Source organism: Zootoca vivipara, chromosome 10 (assembly GCF_963506605.1).
Source record: "Zootoca vivipara chromosome 10, rZooViv1.1, whole genome shotgun sequence".
Taxonomy (NCBI): domain Eukaryota; kingdom Metazoa; phylum Chordata; class Lepidosauria; order Squamata; family Lacertidae; genus Zootoca; species Zootoca vivipara.
In genome coordinates this window covers 1,986,982-2,004,905 of record NC_083285.1, presented here as the reverse complement: position 1 = coordinate 2,004,905, position 17,924 = coordinate 1,986,982, and the positions used below count along the sequence as shown (strand labels likewise).

Here is a 17,924-nt window from a genome sequence, read left to right as displayed (position 1 = left end):
TTTCTTTGTGAAACTTCATTGCAATTGCATTATTGCTGCTGTTTGTGCCTCAGAAGGGCTGCTACACACACACACCTGCCATGGGGTGCAATCTGTGCCAGATGTTCCTGAAACATACTATATAAAAAAGGAGGTGCAGGTGCATCTTTGCTTGAAGGTGAATAGATGACCAGATGCTGCCAAACTTTAGCACAGGCACCCCCAAACTCTGTCCCTCCAGATGTTTTGGACTACAATTCCCATCATCCCTGACCACTGGTCCTCTTAGCTAGGGATCATGGGAGTTGTAGGCCAAAACATCTGGAGGGCCGCAGTTTGGGGGTGCCTGCTTTAGCACTACTGCCTTTTTTCCGACCAAATGACTGAATCTTTCATGCTTGTGTGATGGGCAGAAATCCACGGTCTTTGATGTGGAGAAGACTCCTTCTGTTGAATATCTGCTTCACTGCAGCTTTTAGAAGCTCAGGAGTCTGGTCAGAAAAAGATGACAGCCCGCCTTACCAAGGATGACTTAAATGCAAAAGAGTATGGGGCTCCTCTACCTTTTATAATCATATAGAGAGGGGAATATCATCAGCTACTGTTCAAATCAGTTGCACCTGAAAAAAATCCACCTTCTGTATAGCTGTTAAAGATAAAAAAACAACACAAATTACTACTACTGCTACAAGAGACACTACCAACAGTTCAGAAGCCTGATCTTCAGTTGCATCTGCTCACACTACTCAATTATATCATGTGTCTTAGTAAGTTGTCACAAGACATTTTCATGCTAAACCATACATCTGGCAAGCAGAGATTTAAAAGAAGTATTATTATTAGTATTAAGATACTGGATGGCATAGGAAATAGAGAGATACATTATTTAACCCAATATTCATGTCCCAGGTTTGTTTTCTTAATATCCCTGCAGCCTGAAAACCTGTTGTACTACAGCCAAGATGAAGAATCTAAAATAATGATAAGTGATTTTGGACTGTCAAAAATGGAAGGTAAAGGCGACGTCATGTCCACAGCGTGTGGCACCCCAGGATATGTCGGTAAGCACGTTACAGCATAATTTTCAAGAATTGTTTCATGTGAATTTTCCACCGATATCCCTGGCATTTTCTGCACTTGTTTGGACTACAACAATTCTTTATGGTAACTTGCCAAGCTACATGCAGTCCAACAGCCATATATTGTTGCCTCAGAGAACCTGTTTAAGACTTTTGCTTTTGTTGGGAGGGGTATCAGGCACCTAATGGGTAAAGGGGACCCCTGACCATTAGGTCCAGTCATGACCGACTCTGGGGTTGCGGCGTTATTGGCCGAGGGAGCCGGTGTACAGCTTCCAGGTCATGTGGCCAACATGACAAAGCCGCTTCTGGCGAACCAGAGCAGTGCACGGAAACACCATTTACCTTCCTGCCAGAGTGGTACCTACGGTATTTATCTACTTGCATTTTGACGTGCTTTCAAACTGCTAGGTGGGCAGGAGCTGGGACCGAACAATGGGAGCTCACCCTGTCGCGGGGATTCGAACCGCCGACCTTCTGATCAGCAAGCCCTAGGCTCTGTGGTTTACCTTGGATATTGTTACCAGACGGTTTGCTAAGACCCTTGCAAGAAGATGCCTTGATAGTTTCCACAATCAGTTCTGTCACCTTTTTTTAAAAGAAATTGGTAACTTTGGCACCCCTAAAGTCTGCTGGGATCTCTTCTCTTTCCCAGATTTTTTCGATGAGCTTGTGAAGTTGTTGTGTAAGTTCAATTCACTTTGAAGATTTCGTCAGCTATCCCATCAGGTCCACTGGCTTTAATAGCTGTACAAAACTCTCCCAGATTAGGAGATACTGCAAGCTCATCTGTAACTTGTTTTTGCGGAATTTGTGAGAGGACCTTGGCAGCTACGGGGGAGTTGCGGTTAAGGAGATGTTAGTACGGTAATGTTCTTTCCAACGCAGTGCAATAGCTTCTTTATCTTTTAGAAGTGTGATACTGTCTGCTGAGCGTAGGGGGCATATGCCATGATTTATTGGTCCATAGATGGTCTTTGTGGCTTTAAAGAATGCATTACAAACATGTAATACAGAAAACCTGTGTGAAGTTTTGATTGTATGAACTCACTCCAGGTAGCTTTGCTTTGCTTCCATGTCTACAATATTGATGAGCATGGTATTTCACTAATAGTTGTAAGATACCTGGAAAAGGAGAGTGGCATGTAGACACACTATGAAATTCATTCATTGCTTCAGTGCAGTGATCTTCATTTTAATATAGACTGGGTATGAATATGCATTTGAATCAAGCATAGCAGAATACTTTACTTCTGTTCTCATTCCATGCACATTCTTATTCTTGAACAATGGAGTAACTATTTATTTAAATAATAGTTACATTCAAAATTAAACATTTCATTTTAATTAATAAAGAAGGGGTAGATCTTGTTTTTTTCCAAAACCTTCATCCATCCTAAGGAAGAAATAGCTATATCCAACACCTGAAGTCTGAGCATGCTAGACATCAGCACAGGTACAGCTGAGGAGTCTTGCACCAACTGCCAGCCATTCGGGAGCCGGCCAGAATGACTCTGCACACCCATCTTCCACTCCGGTATTTGTATTTGCCATCTGCTCTGCAGGGGAGGTCCTTTAACTGGCCCATTAAAACACATAAGGATCTCTGGATTGGGGTAATTATTGTGGGAATCATTGGGAGAATATTGCACAGGAAGAGCCATTATAACATGCTTCCGTTGCTTCTGAAGATCAATAGTGCAATCCTAGGCATGTCTACTCAGGAGTAAGCTTCATTGAGTTCTGTGGTACTTACTCCCAGATAAGTGTGTACAGGATTGCATCATACATTGCTTTATATTTGAAAGGTGCTTTGTGTTTCTTGTCGGTGGGTGCCAGCTCTTCTGCTTTTCTCTTTTCTGTGTGGTTTGTTGCCCAGGCAACATGAGACACACTAAAACGATTCTGCCATTCCCTGTGCTTATGCCCTCCACTACTTCTGCTGCTGATATGACACTCGATGGCCCCTTGCATGTCTTCTCTGTGGTGTCTCACATTAGGCCGCTCTTCTGAGTCACACGGTCACTCTGCTTATCCAATGCTCTCTAACATCACCAGGCATACAGTCTTGCCCTGTATCTCTCAAAGAAGGTTAGTTTATATCAGAGGCGAGGATCCTTTTTCACCCCAGGGGCCAAATACCCTGAAGGGCAATCTCCCATGAGCCAGTGGGTGGGGGTAGGAACATAGGTGTGACTCTTTCCCTTGTACAGGAGGCTACATTTTGGCCACACAAAGACCTCCGCCCAGGCAAGCAAGAGGCCTCATTGCAGTTCAGATATACCGTATGGGCCCGAATATAAGCCGCACCCGCAAATAAGCTGCACCTTTAAAATTCAAGGGGGGGGGGACTAAAAAAGACAATACCCAAATGTAAAATTCCGCAGGTACTCACACTCACATTCCGTTTTACCATTTGTCTGTTTCAGCAGCAATATCGTAAAAGCCAATTTTTGTAAGGTCGCAAATTTAAGCTGCGCTTTAACTTTTCCCGGCCGGAATTTTTTTTTTGGGGGGGGGGAGTCTGGCTTATATTTGAGCCAATACAGTACCTTCTTGCCAGGCAAAAACCCTTGAGGAGGGTGTGGAACTGGGCCAACAAACCCAGTGGCCTTGGGGGGGGGAGGGAGTCCTGAGCTCCAGGTGAGGAGGCTGGAGGTATGCATTTGGCCCCCAGGCCTGAGGTTCTCACCTCAGGTATGAGGTGCTCCTTGAAATATGTGATACACAAGGATAAATATAAAAGAAATTGGATTTTGACGATTTAAGATGGATTAGGACTTTTGCTGTACTCAAAGTCTTAATCCATCTTAAATCTTCAAAATTCAGTCCCAAGACAAATATTCCTTTCTACTGAATTGTGAAATAGGGTTGGACATTTAGCCAGCTAAAAATGGTTTGGGTCAAGATACTTGGGAGAGATAGATTTAACAACAACAAACAACCCTCATTAGAGCAGTGGGATAGGTTTATTCAATCCTGCAAATAAAATTGTTCTAAGACTTGATCTAACTCCCCTTGAAGTATGTAAGAGTGCAATTATTTTTTTATTTTAGTAAAATATTAACTGGGCCTTTGGTTTTGGTTTTCCTACTTCGGGGTATGGAGCCTTTCATTCTGAGAGGCAACTTGATGAAATTTCTGAGTTGTCAAAATCCAGATGACAACCAGTTTATTAATTCCTTCTAACCCTAAAAGCTATAATAAACCATGGCTGTACAAATTCTGCTCATTTCATTGTTTCATGTTGCTGGACAGAGTTGAGACTTACATGTGAGGACAGGAATTCCTTGAACATGCACTTTATTTTGGGCATTTAAATGATCCCAGCTTTATTTCTTGAGGAATCTTTTTGCTACTAATCCTATTTGTGTAGATTACTTAATTCCTTTAAAGTCACAAATGTAAGAAGAGAAAGAAACCAAAAGAATGCCTCCCTTCTCTCTCCCCTTGGTAGGGGGCATCACCTAAACCAGGAGGCCAGATCTGGCTAGTGCAATTCATTTATCTGTGAGAGGCAGTCTTCCAATCTGGTGCCAGACAGATGATGCTGGAATAGCACTGGCCATGCTGACTGGGACAAGTTCTCTATATATATTTTGTTGGAAGATCAGCAATTTGACATTTAAGTCCTTTGAGCTGCTTATGTGCTTTAAAATTATAATGTGTAAGCAGCCAGAGAAAACCTAATGACAGATTGTCTTTTTAGTCTCAAAAGATCCACCTAATATCACAAAATGATATTTTGGGAAATGTGTCCTTCTGGAGTGGATGGGAGTGTTTTACAGTGTCTAAACCTATAATTGCACACTAGTCAAGTGTTCAAATGATAAGCCAACTTTTTGCTTTGAAAATTCAACAGCTACTTTACATTTTAAAGGATTGGAGTTGCAGGGCTTTAAAAATCCACGGCTAAGCATTTGGAAATGAAAGATGCAATCATAAGTAACACACTTCTCTAGACTTTCATAACAAAGAAGCTGCTTTTTAAAAATATCATCATTCATCTTTTTAAGCAAAACAGTATTCACTAACCAAGAAGACTATATTACAGACTATTTAATAAAAGTAATCAGGGATTCATAACAGTGACTTTGGAGGCACTACATTTCAGTTCTTAGAAGTTTGTGAATGTCCATGATCTTCTGCTTCTGTTGGAAACAAAACAACACAAACCCCCTACATATTGCTGTTATGAATATGGGTTCCAAACCAGTAGTGGGTTTGAGAATCAGATCTGCAAAAGAAAAGCAGCAACCGAGTGCTCAGACTAATGTACATTTAAGACAGATGAATATGATTGCCACCCTAAGATCACGTTTGACAAAAGGTAGCCAAGAAGAAGAAGAGGAAGAGGAAGAGGAAGAGGAAGAGGAAGAAGAAGAAGAAGAAGAAGAAGAAGAAGAAGAAGAAGAAGAAGAAGAAGAAGAAGAAGAAGAAGAAGTGGTGATTTCCGAAGATTCTTATCTGTCTCACACAGTTTAGGGAGGTATGTCTGTTTCAGCTGAGAAACCATGTAGTGCACAATTTAGTCAACAATGGTTCATGATGAAGATAATGCAGTTATTATTCTGATCCACATTGGGAAAACCTAGTACAGTACATGTAACTGAAATTGCTGTATATTTTTCCCCTTTTCATTTTGACTCCCCTTTTCCTCTCCTTTCTCTCTTGTCTCCTTTGTTTCTGTCTCTCGATTTGTAAGCCTGTTGAGGCAAGGAGTGGTTATCTCACACAACATGCATAGATGACACAATATGAAACAACAATAACAATGTCCACTTTTGTGGATAAGTGCCATAAATTTGCAGTGGCAGCATGCAGGAAGGCCCGAGTCCCCTACCCCAATCCTTAGTTTGTGAACAACTTTTGCTTAGCATTAATTCCTATCACTTTGTGACAGGCAGTTAGCCCTGCTTCTGACAGCCAAGGCAGATCATTAGAGGGACACTGACAGCTGTCTCACTTAGATCCCTTTGCAGGAGAGGTAGCATCTCATGGTGACACACTGCACTAGATTGTTGTCTTGTGCCAAATCTTCCCTTTGGCAGCCCACTGCTGCAGAGCTGTCAGGATTTCTTAGTGATCAGTGTGAATCAAAGCTGTTGTGAAACGTGTCTTTTTCAAGTTTCCAAAAGTTTTGTGTTTTGTTTTTTCTTGGCAGGAAATAGATGGCCTTCCATCCCTTTTTTTCTCCTCCTTGTTTTTATTTACAGTCCTCTGATCTGTCAGATGCTGCTCATGAGTATGATTCACAGTTTAAAAATAAAAACTCTTTAAAATCTTAACATTTCAAATGGTGGCTGTGGGGGCTCATGCCAGGAAGGAGACAATCAGGAGTAGCTCATATCCATTAGCAGGTGGAACACAGGACTCACTCCCTTCATCCATCTGTCAGCCGATGGCTCATAAATGCTTGAGATGGGAGGAGAGGATTTTGCCACTCCTTTGCAGAAGCAAGCATTTTCTTCCTTGTCTAAGCCTCAAAATATATACATTTGTTGTTTAGTCGTTTAGTCGTGTCCGACTCTTTGTGACCCCATGGACCAGAGCACGCCAGGCACTCCTGTCTTGCACTGCCTCCCGCAGTTTGGTCAAACTCATGTTCGTAGCTTCGAGAACACTGTCCAACCATCTTGTCCTCTGACGTCCCCTTCTCCTAGTGCCCTCAATCTTTCCCAACATCAGGGTCTTTTCCAAGGATTCTTCTCTTCTCATGAGGTGGCCAAAGTATTGGAGCCTCAGCTTCACGATCTGTCCTTCCAGTGAGCACTCAGGGCCAGCTCTCACTTCCATACATCACTACTGGGAAAACCATAGCTTTAACTATACGGACCTTTGTCGGCAAGGTGGTGTCTCTGCTTTTTAAGATGCTGTCTAGGTTTGTCATTGCTTTTCTCCCAAGATGCAGGCGTCTTTTAATTTCGTGACTGCTGTCACCATCTGCAGTGATCAAGGAGCCCAAGAAGGTAAAATCTCTCACTGCCTCCATTTCTTCCCCTTCTATTTGCCAGGAGGTGATGGGACCAGTGGCCATGATCTTGGTTTTTTTGATGTTGAGCTTCAGACCATATTTTGCGCTCTCCTCTTTCACCCTCATTAAAAGGTTCTTTAATTCCTCCTCGCTTTCTGCCATCAAGGTTGTGTCATCTGCATATCTGAGGTTGTTGATATTTCTTCCGGCAATCTTAATTCCGGCTTGGGATTCATCTAGTCCAGCCTTTCGCATGATGAATTCTGCATATAAGTTAAATAAGCAGGGAGACAATATACAACCTTCTCGTACTCCTTTCCCAATTTTGAACCACTCAGTTGTTCCATATCCAGTTCTAACTGTAGCTTCTTGTCCCACATAGAGATTTCTCAGGAGACAGATGAGGTGATCAGGCACTCCCATTTCTTTAAGAACTTGCCATAGTTTGCTGTGGTCGACACAGTCAAAGGCTTTTGCATAGTCAATGAAGCAGAAATAAATAAGAAATATAAAGTTTATTTCTCAAATGTTTCTGACCGAGGACAGGTTTGCATGGTGTTTTATCCTCCAGTTCTCATGAAAACCTAAAATGGAACCAAGTGATTATGGTGGCACAATGGGTCAGTGTATCTGGCTGTTAACCAGAAGGTTGGTGGTTCATGTCCACCCAGGAATGACTGTGGGCAGGTTTTCTGTATTGCAGGGGGTTGGACTAGATGACCCTCGGGTACCCTTCCAGTTCTATGATTTTATGATTCTGTAAGAGAGAGGGCTTGCAGAGAGCAGCCCACTCTGCTTACTTCCACCAGATGGGAGAGCAGCAGCAAGTCTGGGAGTTCAAATCAGGAACAGGAAGGGTTAAGACGGGTCCAGGGCTCTGCAGAGTCCTGGTGGCTCAGCTCCAGGTTGGTAGCAGGGAAGCAGGGGAGGAGCTAGCTTCAGCAGGGGCTGGAAAGGAGGGAGGAGGGAGAACGGCACCTCAGGAGCCTGGTTTGGGACCACGGAGGACCCATAGAGCAAGGAGGAGGGGCGTTTGGAGTCTTAAAAGGGGGGTCAGAGCCCACGAGACGCCATTGTGGGCTTCTGCCCCATGCAGAGCAGACATGATTTGAGACATCTCACCACTGTATATAGCATGCACAATAAAACTATGAAAATCCAGAGGATGTGTGGAGTGCTTACTCGGGAGTAGCCAACACCCCATCTGTGACAGCAAGCCCACAAACTTTTGATGGCTACCCCGAGGGAAGAGGGCTGCAAATGGAGCAGCCGGCATGAAGTTGGCAGCATCTAAAGCAGAAGAGAGAGATGCCGAGGGAGGATTGGCATGAGTTGCCAGCACCCTGCAACTATGGAACGGCTCAAGCACCAGGTAGGCACCCGGGCACAGGGGAAGCCAAGCTTAGTGAACCGAGCAGCTCTGAACACAGCCAAGCCGGGGGAGCGGAGGCTGGACAAGCAGAGAGGACACTCGGGACGGGCCAGCACTTCGTAGGGCGACCCTCAGCACAAGCTGGCTCTAAGACTGAGAGGCATGGTGGCGTGGAAGTGCAGGAGGCGGAGAGGCGAGTCCGGGCAGAGGGGACAGACGGAGGGGAAAGGCAGCGGCCACAAGTTCCCATACAGTCCCGGGGAGGCAGCTGCAGCACAGCACAGCCCCCTCCAGCCAGATGTGATGCAGAGGGACAAAGCCCGCGCGCGGGTACTTTTAAACGCTGACGCGGGAAAACAGAGGAAAGAGAAAGGCGGGAGATGCCTTTACAATGCACCCAGCCACTGGGTGGAACACTGCCCCCAGAGGAAGGAATGGCGAGAGCAGGCAGGCACAGACACAAGCTTGGATGCCAGATCAGGAGGGGAGGGGCCAGGCAGAGCACCAACAACTGAGCCCTCCTGTAACACCCCACAGCACGACAAAGAGATGGAAGTGAGTCTGCAGCTGCCAAGAGGCCAGACCCAGGAGACAGTCGGGCTTCTCCGCAGGGGCAGCAGCGACGATTTCCTATCGGTGCACTTGGCTAAGCAGGATCAGATTCCCATTTTCCCAAGGGAGCTGCCCATGAGCGTCTTGACCGTAGGCGGCCGGGAATTGCAGGAGGGTGAGGTCACGCAACAGACCCCCTCTCGGAAGATGACAGTGAACAAGCACGCAGAAGTGCTAGCTTTGGACTTAATGGACAATGACCCTGTGGGCAGCCAGCGCCGGGGAGATCTCACCTTTGGAGATGCAGACGGCAAGGAGCACTGCAGGAAAGAAGGAGAATCCTCAGGATCGCACCACATCAGCTCCCCAGGCGGATGGAACGACGCAGAGGCGGGGATGCAGGAAGAGAAACTGAGCCAACTCACCAAAGAGGACACTTTGACCCAGAACATACGGAGGGACTTGAGGGAGAAAAAGGGGGCAGGGGAAGGGCTTGCAGAGAAAGAGGGGTTACTCTTTAGCAATGATGCCCGGTATATGCCCCAGGACTCCCTCAGAGGGAAGATTCTCAGGCAATATCATGACAACCCCACGGAGGGGCATGCAGTACATGTCTTCACGAGGCTCACACCCAGTAAGGCCAGTCTTGGGCGAAACCCCAGAGCCTTCCCAGAGCAGGGGGAGGGGGAGATTGGGGGACCACCTATTGAGGCATGGGGTGAGAGGAGGGAGACAGTACACCAACAACTGGATGGAGACGTGGCAAGGGGCAATGAGGCTTACAAGGAGGGGGCAGACCATCACAGGGGACTGGAGAAGGTCTTCCACGGAGGGGACAGGGTCTGGCTGTGGTCAGAAGGCCTTCCCATGGGGGGAAGGGGGAAGAAGCTGGCACCCAGAAGGCTGGGGCCCTTCAAGGTTCTGACACAGATCAACCCTGTCACCTTCAGGGGGGAAGCACCTACAGCGAGAAAGGTCCATCCCGTGGGTCACAGGTCTTTGCTCTCACACTTTAGGGAAAGCCCAAGGTTCAGAGGACGTGACACACATCCAACACAAGACGCTGACAGGAGGGAGGGGGAGGAAATCACACAAAAGACACTAGACAGAAGGGTGGAGGGAGAAGGCAGCCAAGAGGTTCCAGAAAGAAAGGAAGAGGAGGAGGTCTACAGTGCCACAGCGAGCCCGGGCTCCCGGTGGGGGGAGGGGGGGTTAAAATGTCTGATGGCCAGGCAGGGCACTCCTGCTTCCCAAAACGCGGAGGCAACCACGCACACCATGCAAGGGGAGGACCGCACACTGGAACTGCACGCTCCTTTCTCCCACAGACCCAAACCACCACACGTCAGTAGCACAGGGAACACAGAGGGGGAGGGCGATCCCAGGTGGGGAGCAGGGGAGACGCAGACCCAAGGAGCCCTCCGGGAATCGGAAGCAATTTTCCAGAGGGAGGAGGAGGATGACAACGGAAGGAACTACACGGACCAGCCACCCAGCACCGACGGGGAACAGGATTTTACACACACTACAGAGGAGGAAGACCTGTCAGGCTTCCAGCCCTCTTTACAGACATCAGACCAGGCAAACCAGGCCTCAGGAAGGGGGGGGGAGCCTGGAGGGGGGTGGATGTAAGAGAGAGGGCTTGCAGAGAGCAGCCCACTCTGCTTACTTCCACCAGATGGGAGAGCAGCAGCAAGTCTGGGAGTTCAAATCAGGAACAGGAAGGGTTAAGACGGGTCCAGGGCTCTGCAGAGTCCTGGTGGCTCAGCTCCAGGTTGGTAGCAGGGAAGCAGGGGAGGAGCTAGCTTCAGCAGGGGCTGGAAAGGAGGGAGGAGGGAGAACGGCACCTCAGGAGCCTGGTTTGGGACCACGGAGGACCCATAGAGCAAGGAGGAGGGGCGTTTGGAGTCTTAAAAGGGGGGTCAGAGCCCACGAGACGCCATTGTGGGCTTCTGCCCCATGCAGAGCAGACATGATTTGAGACATCTCACCACTGTATATAGCATGCACAATAAAACTATGAAAATCCAGAGGATGTGTGGAGTGCTTACTCGGGAGTAGCCAACACCCCATCTGTGACAGATTCTATGATATTACTTGGCTGCAATATGAAGTAGTCATTGCAGAAAGTGACACTGTGATAACAGTAATTTCTGCCAACCATATTTCATCTTCCATTTCTAAAATGTGCAGCCCTTCTCCTTACTACTCTGTTTGGTTATCCACCACTAATGCCTTAGCGTAAAACCTGAATTAAGGGAAAGGCTGTAGTACCAAGGCAGAGCATCTCAGGTCAATCCCTGGAAAAGATGGACTCTCTGGAGAGCTGCTGTCAATCAGAGTAGACAGTGCTAAGCTAGATGAACCAGTGGTCTGGCCTGGTATAAAACAACAATCCTAAACATACACTAGAGAGCAAGTGCAAGGAAACTTAAGAGGGAATTACTGCTGAGTAAATATGCATAAAGGTAAAGGGACCCCTGACCATTAGGTCCAGTCGTGACCAACTCTGGGGTTGCGGTGCTCATCTCACGTTATTGGCCGAGGGAGCCAGTGTACAGCTTCCGGGTCATGTGGCCAGCATGACAAAGCCGCTTCTGGCGAACCAGAGCAGCGCACGGAAACGCCGTTTACCTTCTTGCCAGAGCGGTCCCTATTTATCTACTTGCACTTTGACGTGCTTTCGAACTGCTAGGTTGGCAGGAACTGGGACCGAGCAACGGGAGCTCACCCTGTCACAGGGATTCGAACTGCCAACCTTCTGATCCGCAAGCCCTAGGCCAGGGGTCCGCAGACTAAGGCCCACGGGCCACATACAGCCTGAAGGCCTCTTTTATCCGGACCGCGGCGACCCCTGCCGCCCACTGCCACCACCCGCTCTTACAGGCGTGGCGGCGCGCTTCCGGGTTGGAAAAAAATGCCGAAAATTGTTTGTGCACATGCTCATGGGCCTCTCCCGACCCGGAAGTGCACCGGAAATAACATTTGCGTGCTTGCGCAAACGTCATTTCCGGTGCGCTTCTGGGTCGGGGGAGGCCCATGCGCACAAAAAATTTTTGGCGCTTTTTCCTGACCCGGAAGCACATCATCATGCCTGTAAGAGTGTGTGCACATGCGCACAGGTGCGCACTTCCCCGCCCTCCGGCCCGTCGCGCGATTGGCCTGAAGCCGGGTAAGTTTGGGGACCCCTGCCCTAGGCTGTGTGGCTTAACCCACAGCGCCACCTGCATTGTGTATTTTCCAATGCACAATTTCCAATGTTTGATTTCAGTGCATTTCAGTTGTGCACATCATACAAGTATGGAAGCAAAAGAACACGGAGAATAGAAAAGCAGAGTGGAGAGTGGATAATGCATGGATCTATGGATCTTCAACTCTCTTGAAGATTCCAGTGACAGATTGTTTATCCAACATGAGATAAAGAGACCTGAATTTACCAATCTGTCAAACACATATGCGTAGCTTCATGTGAGACTTCACTCTCAAAAATAACCATCTCTGCAAGTGGCCTGTTCATCTTCTAGTGCAAAGCTAGAAGATGAAACTTGTATGAAACTGCAATTCCTCATCCATTAACTGATATTTCTGTAATGTTTCTATATGTAAAATAGGAAGTGTGATTTTGGGGGGTTCCTGTCTGTGATATTATGAGAACACTGTAGAACATCTTTCATTTGTACATTCCGTATTTTCCAGCGTATAAGATGACTTTTTAACCCAGGAAAATCTTCTCAAAAGTCGGGGGTCGTCTTATACACCGGGTATAACCGGACTGGAGAATCTGTGGTTGACGCATATGGTGGGGGGAGCTCAAAAACGGCGACCGTATGAACGCCCAGGGAATAAGGGGAGCCGGGCGCGGAGCTGGGACCTACGCTCTCTCTGGCTCCTTTTCCCTCTCGCTGACTCTGCCTGCCTCGATCTCTTCATCTCTCTCTCTCTCTCCACTCGTTGCTGCTTCAACACTCTTCTCTGTGCAAGAGCAGAAACTGCCCCATCTCCAGCCTAAATGGAGGCTGCACACATGCCCATTAAGAACGTGAAGCCGCCGCAAAGCCGGTGCCCTTAACCCTTTGCCCAGAGCTTGTCTCAGACTCTCCCTCTCCTTCGAAGGGGGCGCGACAAGGCGGGTGGGTTTGTGGGGACAGCCGCGGTCAAGGAGCGCCTGTAGGGGCACGGAAAGAACTGTGGGGTCACCGGGGTGGGTGGAAATGCCCCCAAAACAAGGGGGGAGAGAAGTGGTGGCGAAAGGGCAGCTCTCCCAGGAAAGGATGTGGAGAAAAGGCCATCGAGATTCAGTGAAACCCAGTTCTCCCCACAGGAGCATAGGGAGCCTTATAAACCAAACAAGGCCATTGGTTCATCTCACTTAGTGCTGTCTGCACTGACTGGCAGCAGCGCTCCAGGGATTCACATTCACATTCACATTCCCATCTAGATGCGTCTGAGATAGATATGGGGAACTGGGCTTAACCCCAGATATTGAATCTTGCATAGCTGCCAAGTTTTCCCTTTTCTCACGAGGAAGCCTATTCAGCATAAGGGAATTTCCCTTAAAAAAAGGGATAACTTGGCAGCTATGATCTTGTGCCCAATTTCAGGTTAAAGGGAAGTCTTGGCAATATGCCTTTGGCGGGGTCTGGGTTGGCCCAGTCCTCCCCACCAAGAGAAAGAAGGCAACCAGAGGTTTCTAAAACATTCTCTGCCTCTCAAAACAAACAGCATAGCAGCTCCCATGGGTTTATTGTCTTATCCTTCCTTTCAGCTTTAGAGTGAATTAGGAAAAGTTTAATCCACTTGCACTGTTTTATGTTTACATGTTGGATGACAAACAGCCTTATGTTTATAAGTGACAGTTTTCCTGCTAAGTACCTGCCTGCCATAAGCGTTTGAATTGAAATTACCATATTGAAATCAAATCTGATTTTTTAAAAATTTTATTTGGTGTATGTTGGAAGAGGGGTAGTCTTATACGGCGAATATATCCCAAACTCTATATTTTAACTGGGAAAGTTGGGGGTCGTCTTATATGCCCAGTTGTCTTATACGCCGGAAAATACGGTATTTCTGAGCAAGAAAAATCTATCTGTGCTGCAAACTTATGTCAGTTTGTAATTGTTTAACTGTCATGACTTCCCTCAAAAAAATATTGAATTGTAGTTTTGTCAAGGTGCTGAAAAAATATTAGAGATTCCTTTATCCTCTCACAGAACCATAGCTCCTAAGGTTCCCCGAGGAAAGGGAATTACTATTAAAGCAGTTTAATTCAGTATTGTAATTAGTGTAGACATGCTTATAACATCATAGCTACCTTAATTTAGATCAGGTAGGTAGCCGTGTTGGTCTGGGTCGAAGTAAAATAAAAAAATTCCTTCAGTAGCACCTCCTACTTAGTTGGTCTTTAAGGTGCTACTGAAGGAATTTTTTTAATTTAATTTAGATCGTAAAGCATCTTGGGGCAGAAAGCTGACTTTTTCCTGTGACGCACACTGTATTTATCAGAGGTAGGTAACATGGTGCCCTTCAGAGGTTGCGGCTATTGACCTCGCTGGGTGGGGCTGGTGTGAATTGTATTCTGAAACATCTGGCGGGGGCCATGTTGGCTACACTGATGGCACCTCCACACATGTTGGGTGGAATTCAACAGAGGGGTATGCATGTGGAGAGTCAAGTCCACTCATGCAACATGCCTTTACCCTATTCTCTCTCCCCATGTGCCCCCCTAACCTTCTTTGGGGGTTCCAACAACCCAACAGAGCAGATTTTGGAGTTGTTGGGGGAAGATATTTGAGAAAATCCCAAAATGTGAATGGACCTTGTTCCACATGCTCAACAACTTAGATGAATGCCTCCCACATATATATAAATAATGTCTGGCACTTCTGAGGTTCATAATTCCAAGATTATATTTCAGTGGCAATTGAATAGAGCAGCAGCAATGTATGTTAACTTCAGTGAACAACTGTTGAGTTCTGTGTTTGGATTTTGACTCATTCATTGGCTTTTGTCACATTTATGGATTTTCCTTCCCTCTCCCTCCTTCTTTCAGCTCCTGAAGTTCTTGCCCAGAAACCCTACAGCAAAGCAGTAGATTGTTGGTCCATTGGAGTTATTGCATATATTCTGTAAGTAGTATCAAATGAGGTCACACTAGTGATTTCATTATTAATCTCAAATACTTTCACACACGGTGTGCCAAGTAATAATAATTAATAGTGGGTTGTTTGCTCAGTGACCACCATTTTTAATCAGACCCATCCCATGATCAGATCTCATGTATCATTCCAATTTTCTAAAAATCAGTTTTCCTGAATGGGATGAACAACAGAGGCAATTTTCATTTTGAAAATGGTGCAGGAGGGAAGGGTTAACCCCGCTTCTCATTCTGTCCCACATCCCACAGCCAAGTGACCCCATTGAGGTGGAAGTTCTGGTCAGAGATCACATCTGATGCCCTCAGATGCCCTTAAAGAAGTTGCCTCACACCGCTATGCTTTTAAGCAACTGATATGTTAATGCTTTTATTACGATTATTGTATTGTAGCAGACATTTTCAATGATTGGAAGCCACCATGAGAATCTGAACTGGCTAGTCTAGCAGATTTACACACACACACACACACACACCATATGTCCCCTGCTAGAATTAGACACTGAGCAATGGTGAAAGAAGCTAATTCCGGCTTAGTGCTGTTTTTAATGCACAGTGAGTGTATTGTAGATTACAAGTTCAAAAAATGTTAAAAACCTCAAACAAATAAGATGTGATAAGAAATACTAAAGTTGCTTCAGTGCCAGCCCTGAATGCTTCACTTTAAACATATCCAGTTCTCAGCAGCTTTATGATCAAACTTTTAAAAAAACAGAAAATTCATATTGTATGCTTTCGGCAGCTTGAAACTTCCTGTTATTCCATATGTCACATTCATTTTAAAGCAACTACATTGAACGTCCCACATTTTTTTCCCCTGTTACAACTTGTATATTTAAAATAGGAAGATTCAGCCCATTGCGGGTGTGGATCCTGGGATTCCCACAGGGTATAACAGAGCCCTCTTCCCTGCCCTGCACCCATAATATGCCAGGCTGTGTCAGAGAAGGGACCGCCTTCTCAGTGGTTCCTGTCCAGTCATCTTGAATCCCCTCACTCAAGAATTGTGAACTGTGCTCCTTGACCACACAGAAGGGAAGGCTAGCAGAGTACCTACTCTGTGTATGCACCTCAAGAGTAGTAAGATGAGAGGGCTCTGTTATGCTCTATGACAGGAGTTCCCAATTGGTAGCCTGCAGACCCCAGGGGGTCCACGTAACCCACCCAGGGGGCCATGGCACCATTTATATAAGAAAAAGAGATACCCAACTTTTCAAAAGTAGGGGGTCCATGGCTTGGCTTCTGAAAAACTGGGGGTCCACAGTACTTTGCTAACTGGGAACCACTGCTCTATGAGATCTCTGCACTTGGGGGTTTACCTGCTCAAAACTATGTTGTTTATTCTGTTCACATACAAATGTACACAGAACAATTTTGAGGTTGTCATATATATTTCCCCCCAGCATCAATGTGTGAATCTTAATCCACCACACAGTTAATCTATATATATATTACCAAAATCCGAGGCCATTACCTAAACTATCCAATTGGCAATATGCCTCTGAAAACTAGTGGCTGGGGCAAGCACCAGAGAAATAGTGATTATCTTTAGTAGGTCTGCTTATAAACTTCAGCAGGCTGGTCTGAAGTGATAGCCTACCTTACATTTTGTAAGGGAAAGTGGTGATTATATGGTTATAGTGCTGCAAAGATCAAGTATAAAGCTGATTGTTGGTTGCATAATATTATTGACAGAAAACTGTCATCCTCAATTACACACTGAGAGCAGATCTATCGATTGCTCCAGCCAGGGAATCGAGAGATAATCACCCAAGGATACTACATGAAGATGTCACATGTTGGATAAATGAAACACCCTTGGGGGGAACAAGGAAGGGAAGCAACATTGGGGAGGGGGGAGAAATGCTCAAACCCTGTGATTTAAAAGTCATTTCCTCTTCACTAAGAATTCTGAAAATTATAGTTTATGGAGTTAGGATAGTTGGGGCATCTCTTCAAGTTACAATTCTTAGGGGGGGGGAGCTGTGACAGTTAAAGTGGTAGAAAGCCATGATAGGGTTGTGGTGTTGAGAAACCATGGCCTCCTCCAGAATGCTCCACATGATCACACCCTCCTCATCCTGTTACCTCAAGCCAAGTCGCCACTGCCTTGCAGCACCCACCCTCTTTGGCCTCTCTAGCCTTTTCTTTCCCCTTTGCCTTCTTTGCCCTGTTCTTCTCCAGCTCCACTACATCCCTTCTACCTGGAGGGGGGGGGGGGCTGCCCTGGAATCTGGACTGCATGATTTTTAACATGCTGAGCAGCAACTATTTCGTTACAGATCTCAAATCAGTGTGCTACACAAGTGATACTTATTTGAAAAATGGACCTCAGAGAAGCAGTCTTCTCGATTAATGTTTTTAGATCAATGCCCTTTATCTAGAATGGAGGGAGGAGGCCGAAGGAGGATGGCAAGCAGAGAAAGCATCCTGGCTCCCAAGAAATCCTCTCAAGGCTGATTTTTACTAAGTGGTCCCTTGGCAAAAACACTGTGAAGAATGACTGTCACTTGTACATGACAGTTCTTGAGCTGACTCTCAATGGAAAGATTAGCAGTTGCTGTAGGAGAGAGAGAGAGAGTTGTGTATTGTTCATTTAGGGCTTATCCACGTGTACCTTTTGCCCACTCTTTCTGGGCAGAGCTTCAATGTTCCTTGTCCAAGCAGTTTTTTGTTTTTTTGCCCCAAACGTTCACAGCAAACTTGGGTTTTCCACAGATTGATGGCTGCTCAGATCACTGACGCCAGGCACCCTCAATATTTTGAATTGGGAGCCCAGCTCCCCCCAATATTGAGGGGGTCAACATCCCCCGCCAT

At 46.3% G+C, this 17,924-nt stretch overlaps 1 protein-coding gene across 4 annotated transcripts in view; it reads left to right on the top strand.

Moving 5' to 3' along the window:
• CAMK1D (calcium/calmodulin dependent protein kinase ID) overlaps positions 1-17,924 on the top strand; it is a 163,240-nt gene that overhangs the window by 130,290 nt on the left and 15,026 nt on the right. For all 4 annotated transcript variants that reach the window (XM_060279482.1, XM_035127659.2, XM_060279483.1 and 1 more), the window contains 2 exons: positions 914-1,040; positions 15,006-15,081. In XM_060279482.1, the coding sequence (XP_060135465.1) occupies positions 914-1,040; positions 15,006-15,081 (203 nt within the window). The remainder of the gene's footprint in view (positions 1-913; positions 1,041-15,005; positions 15,082-17,924) is intronic.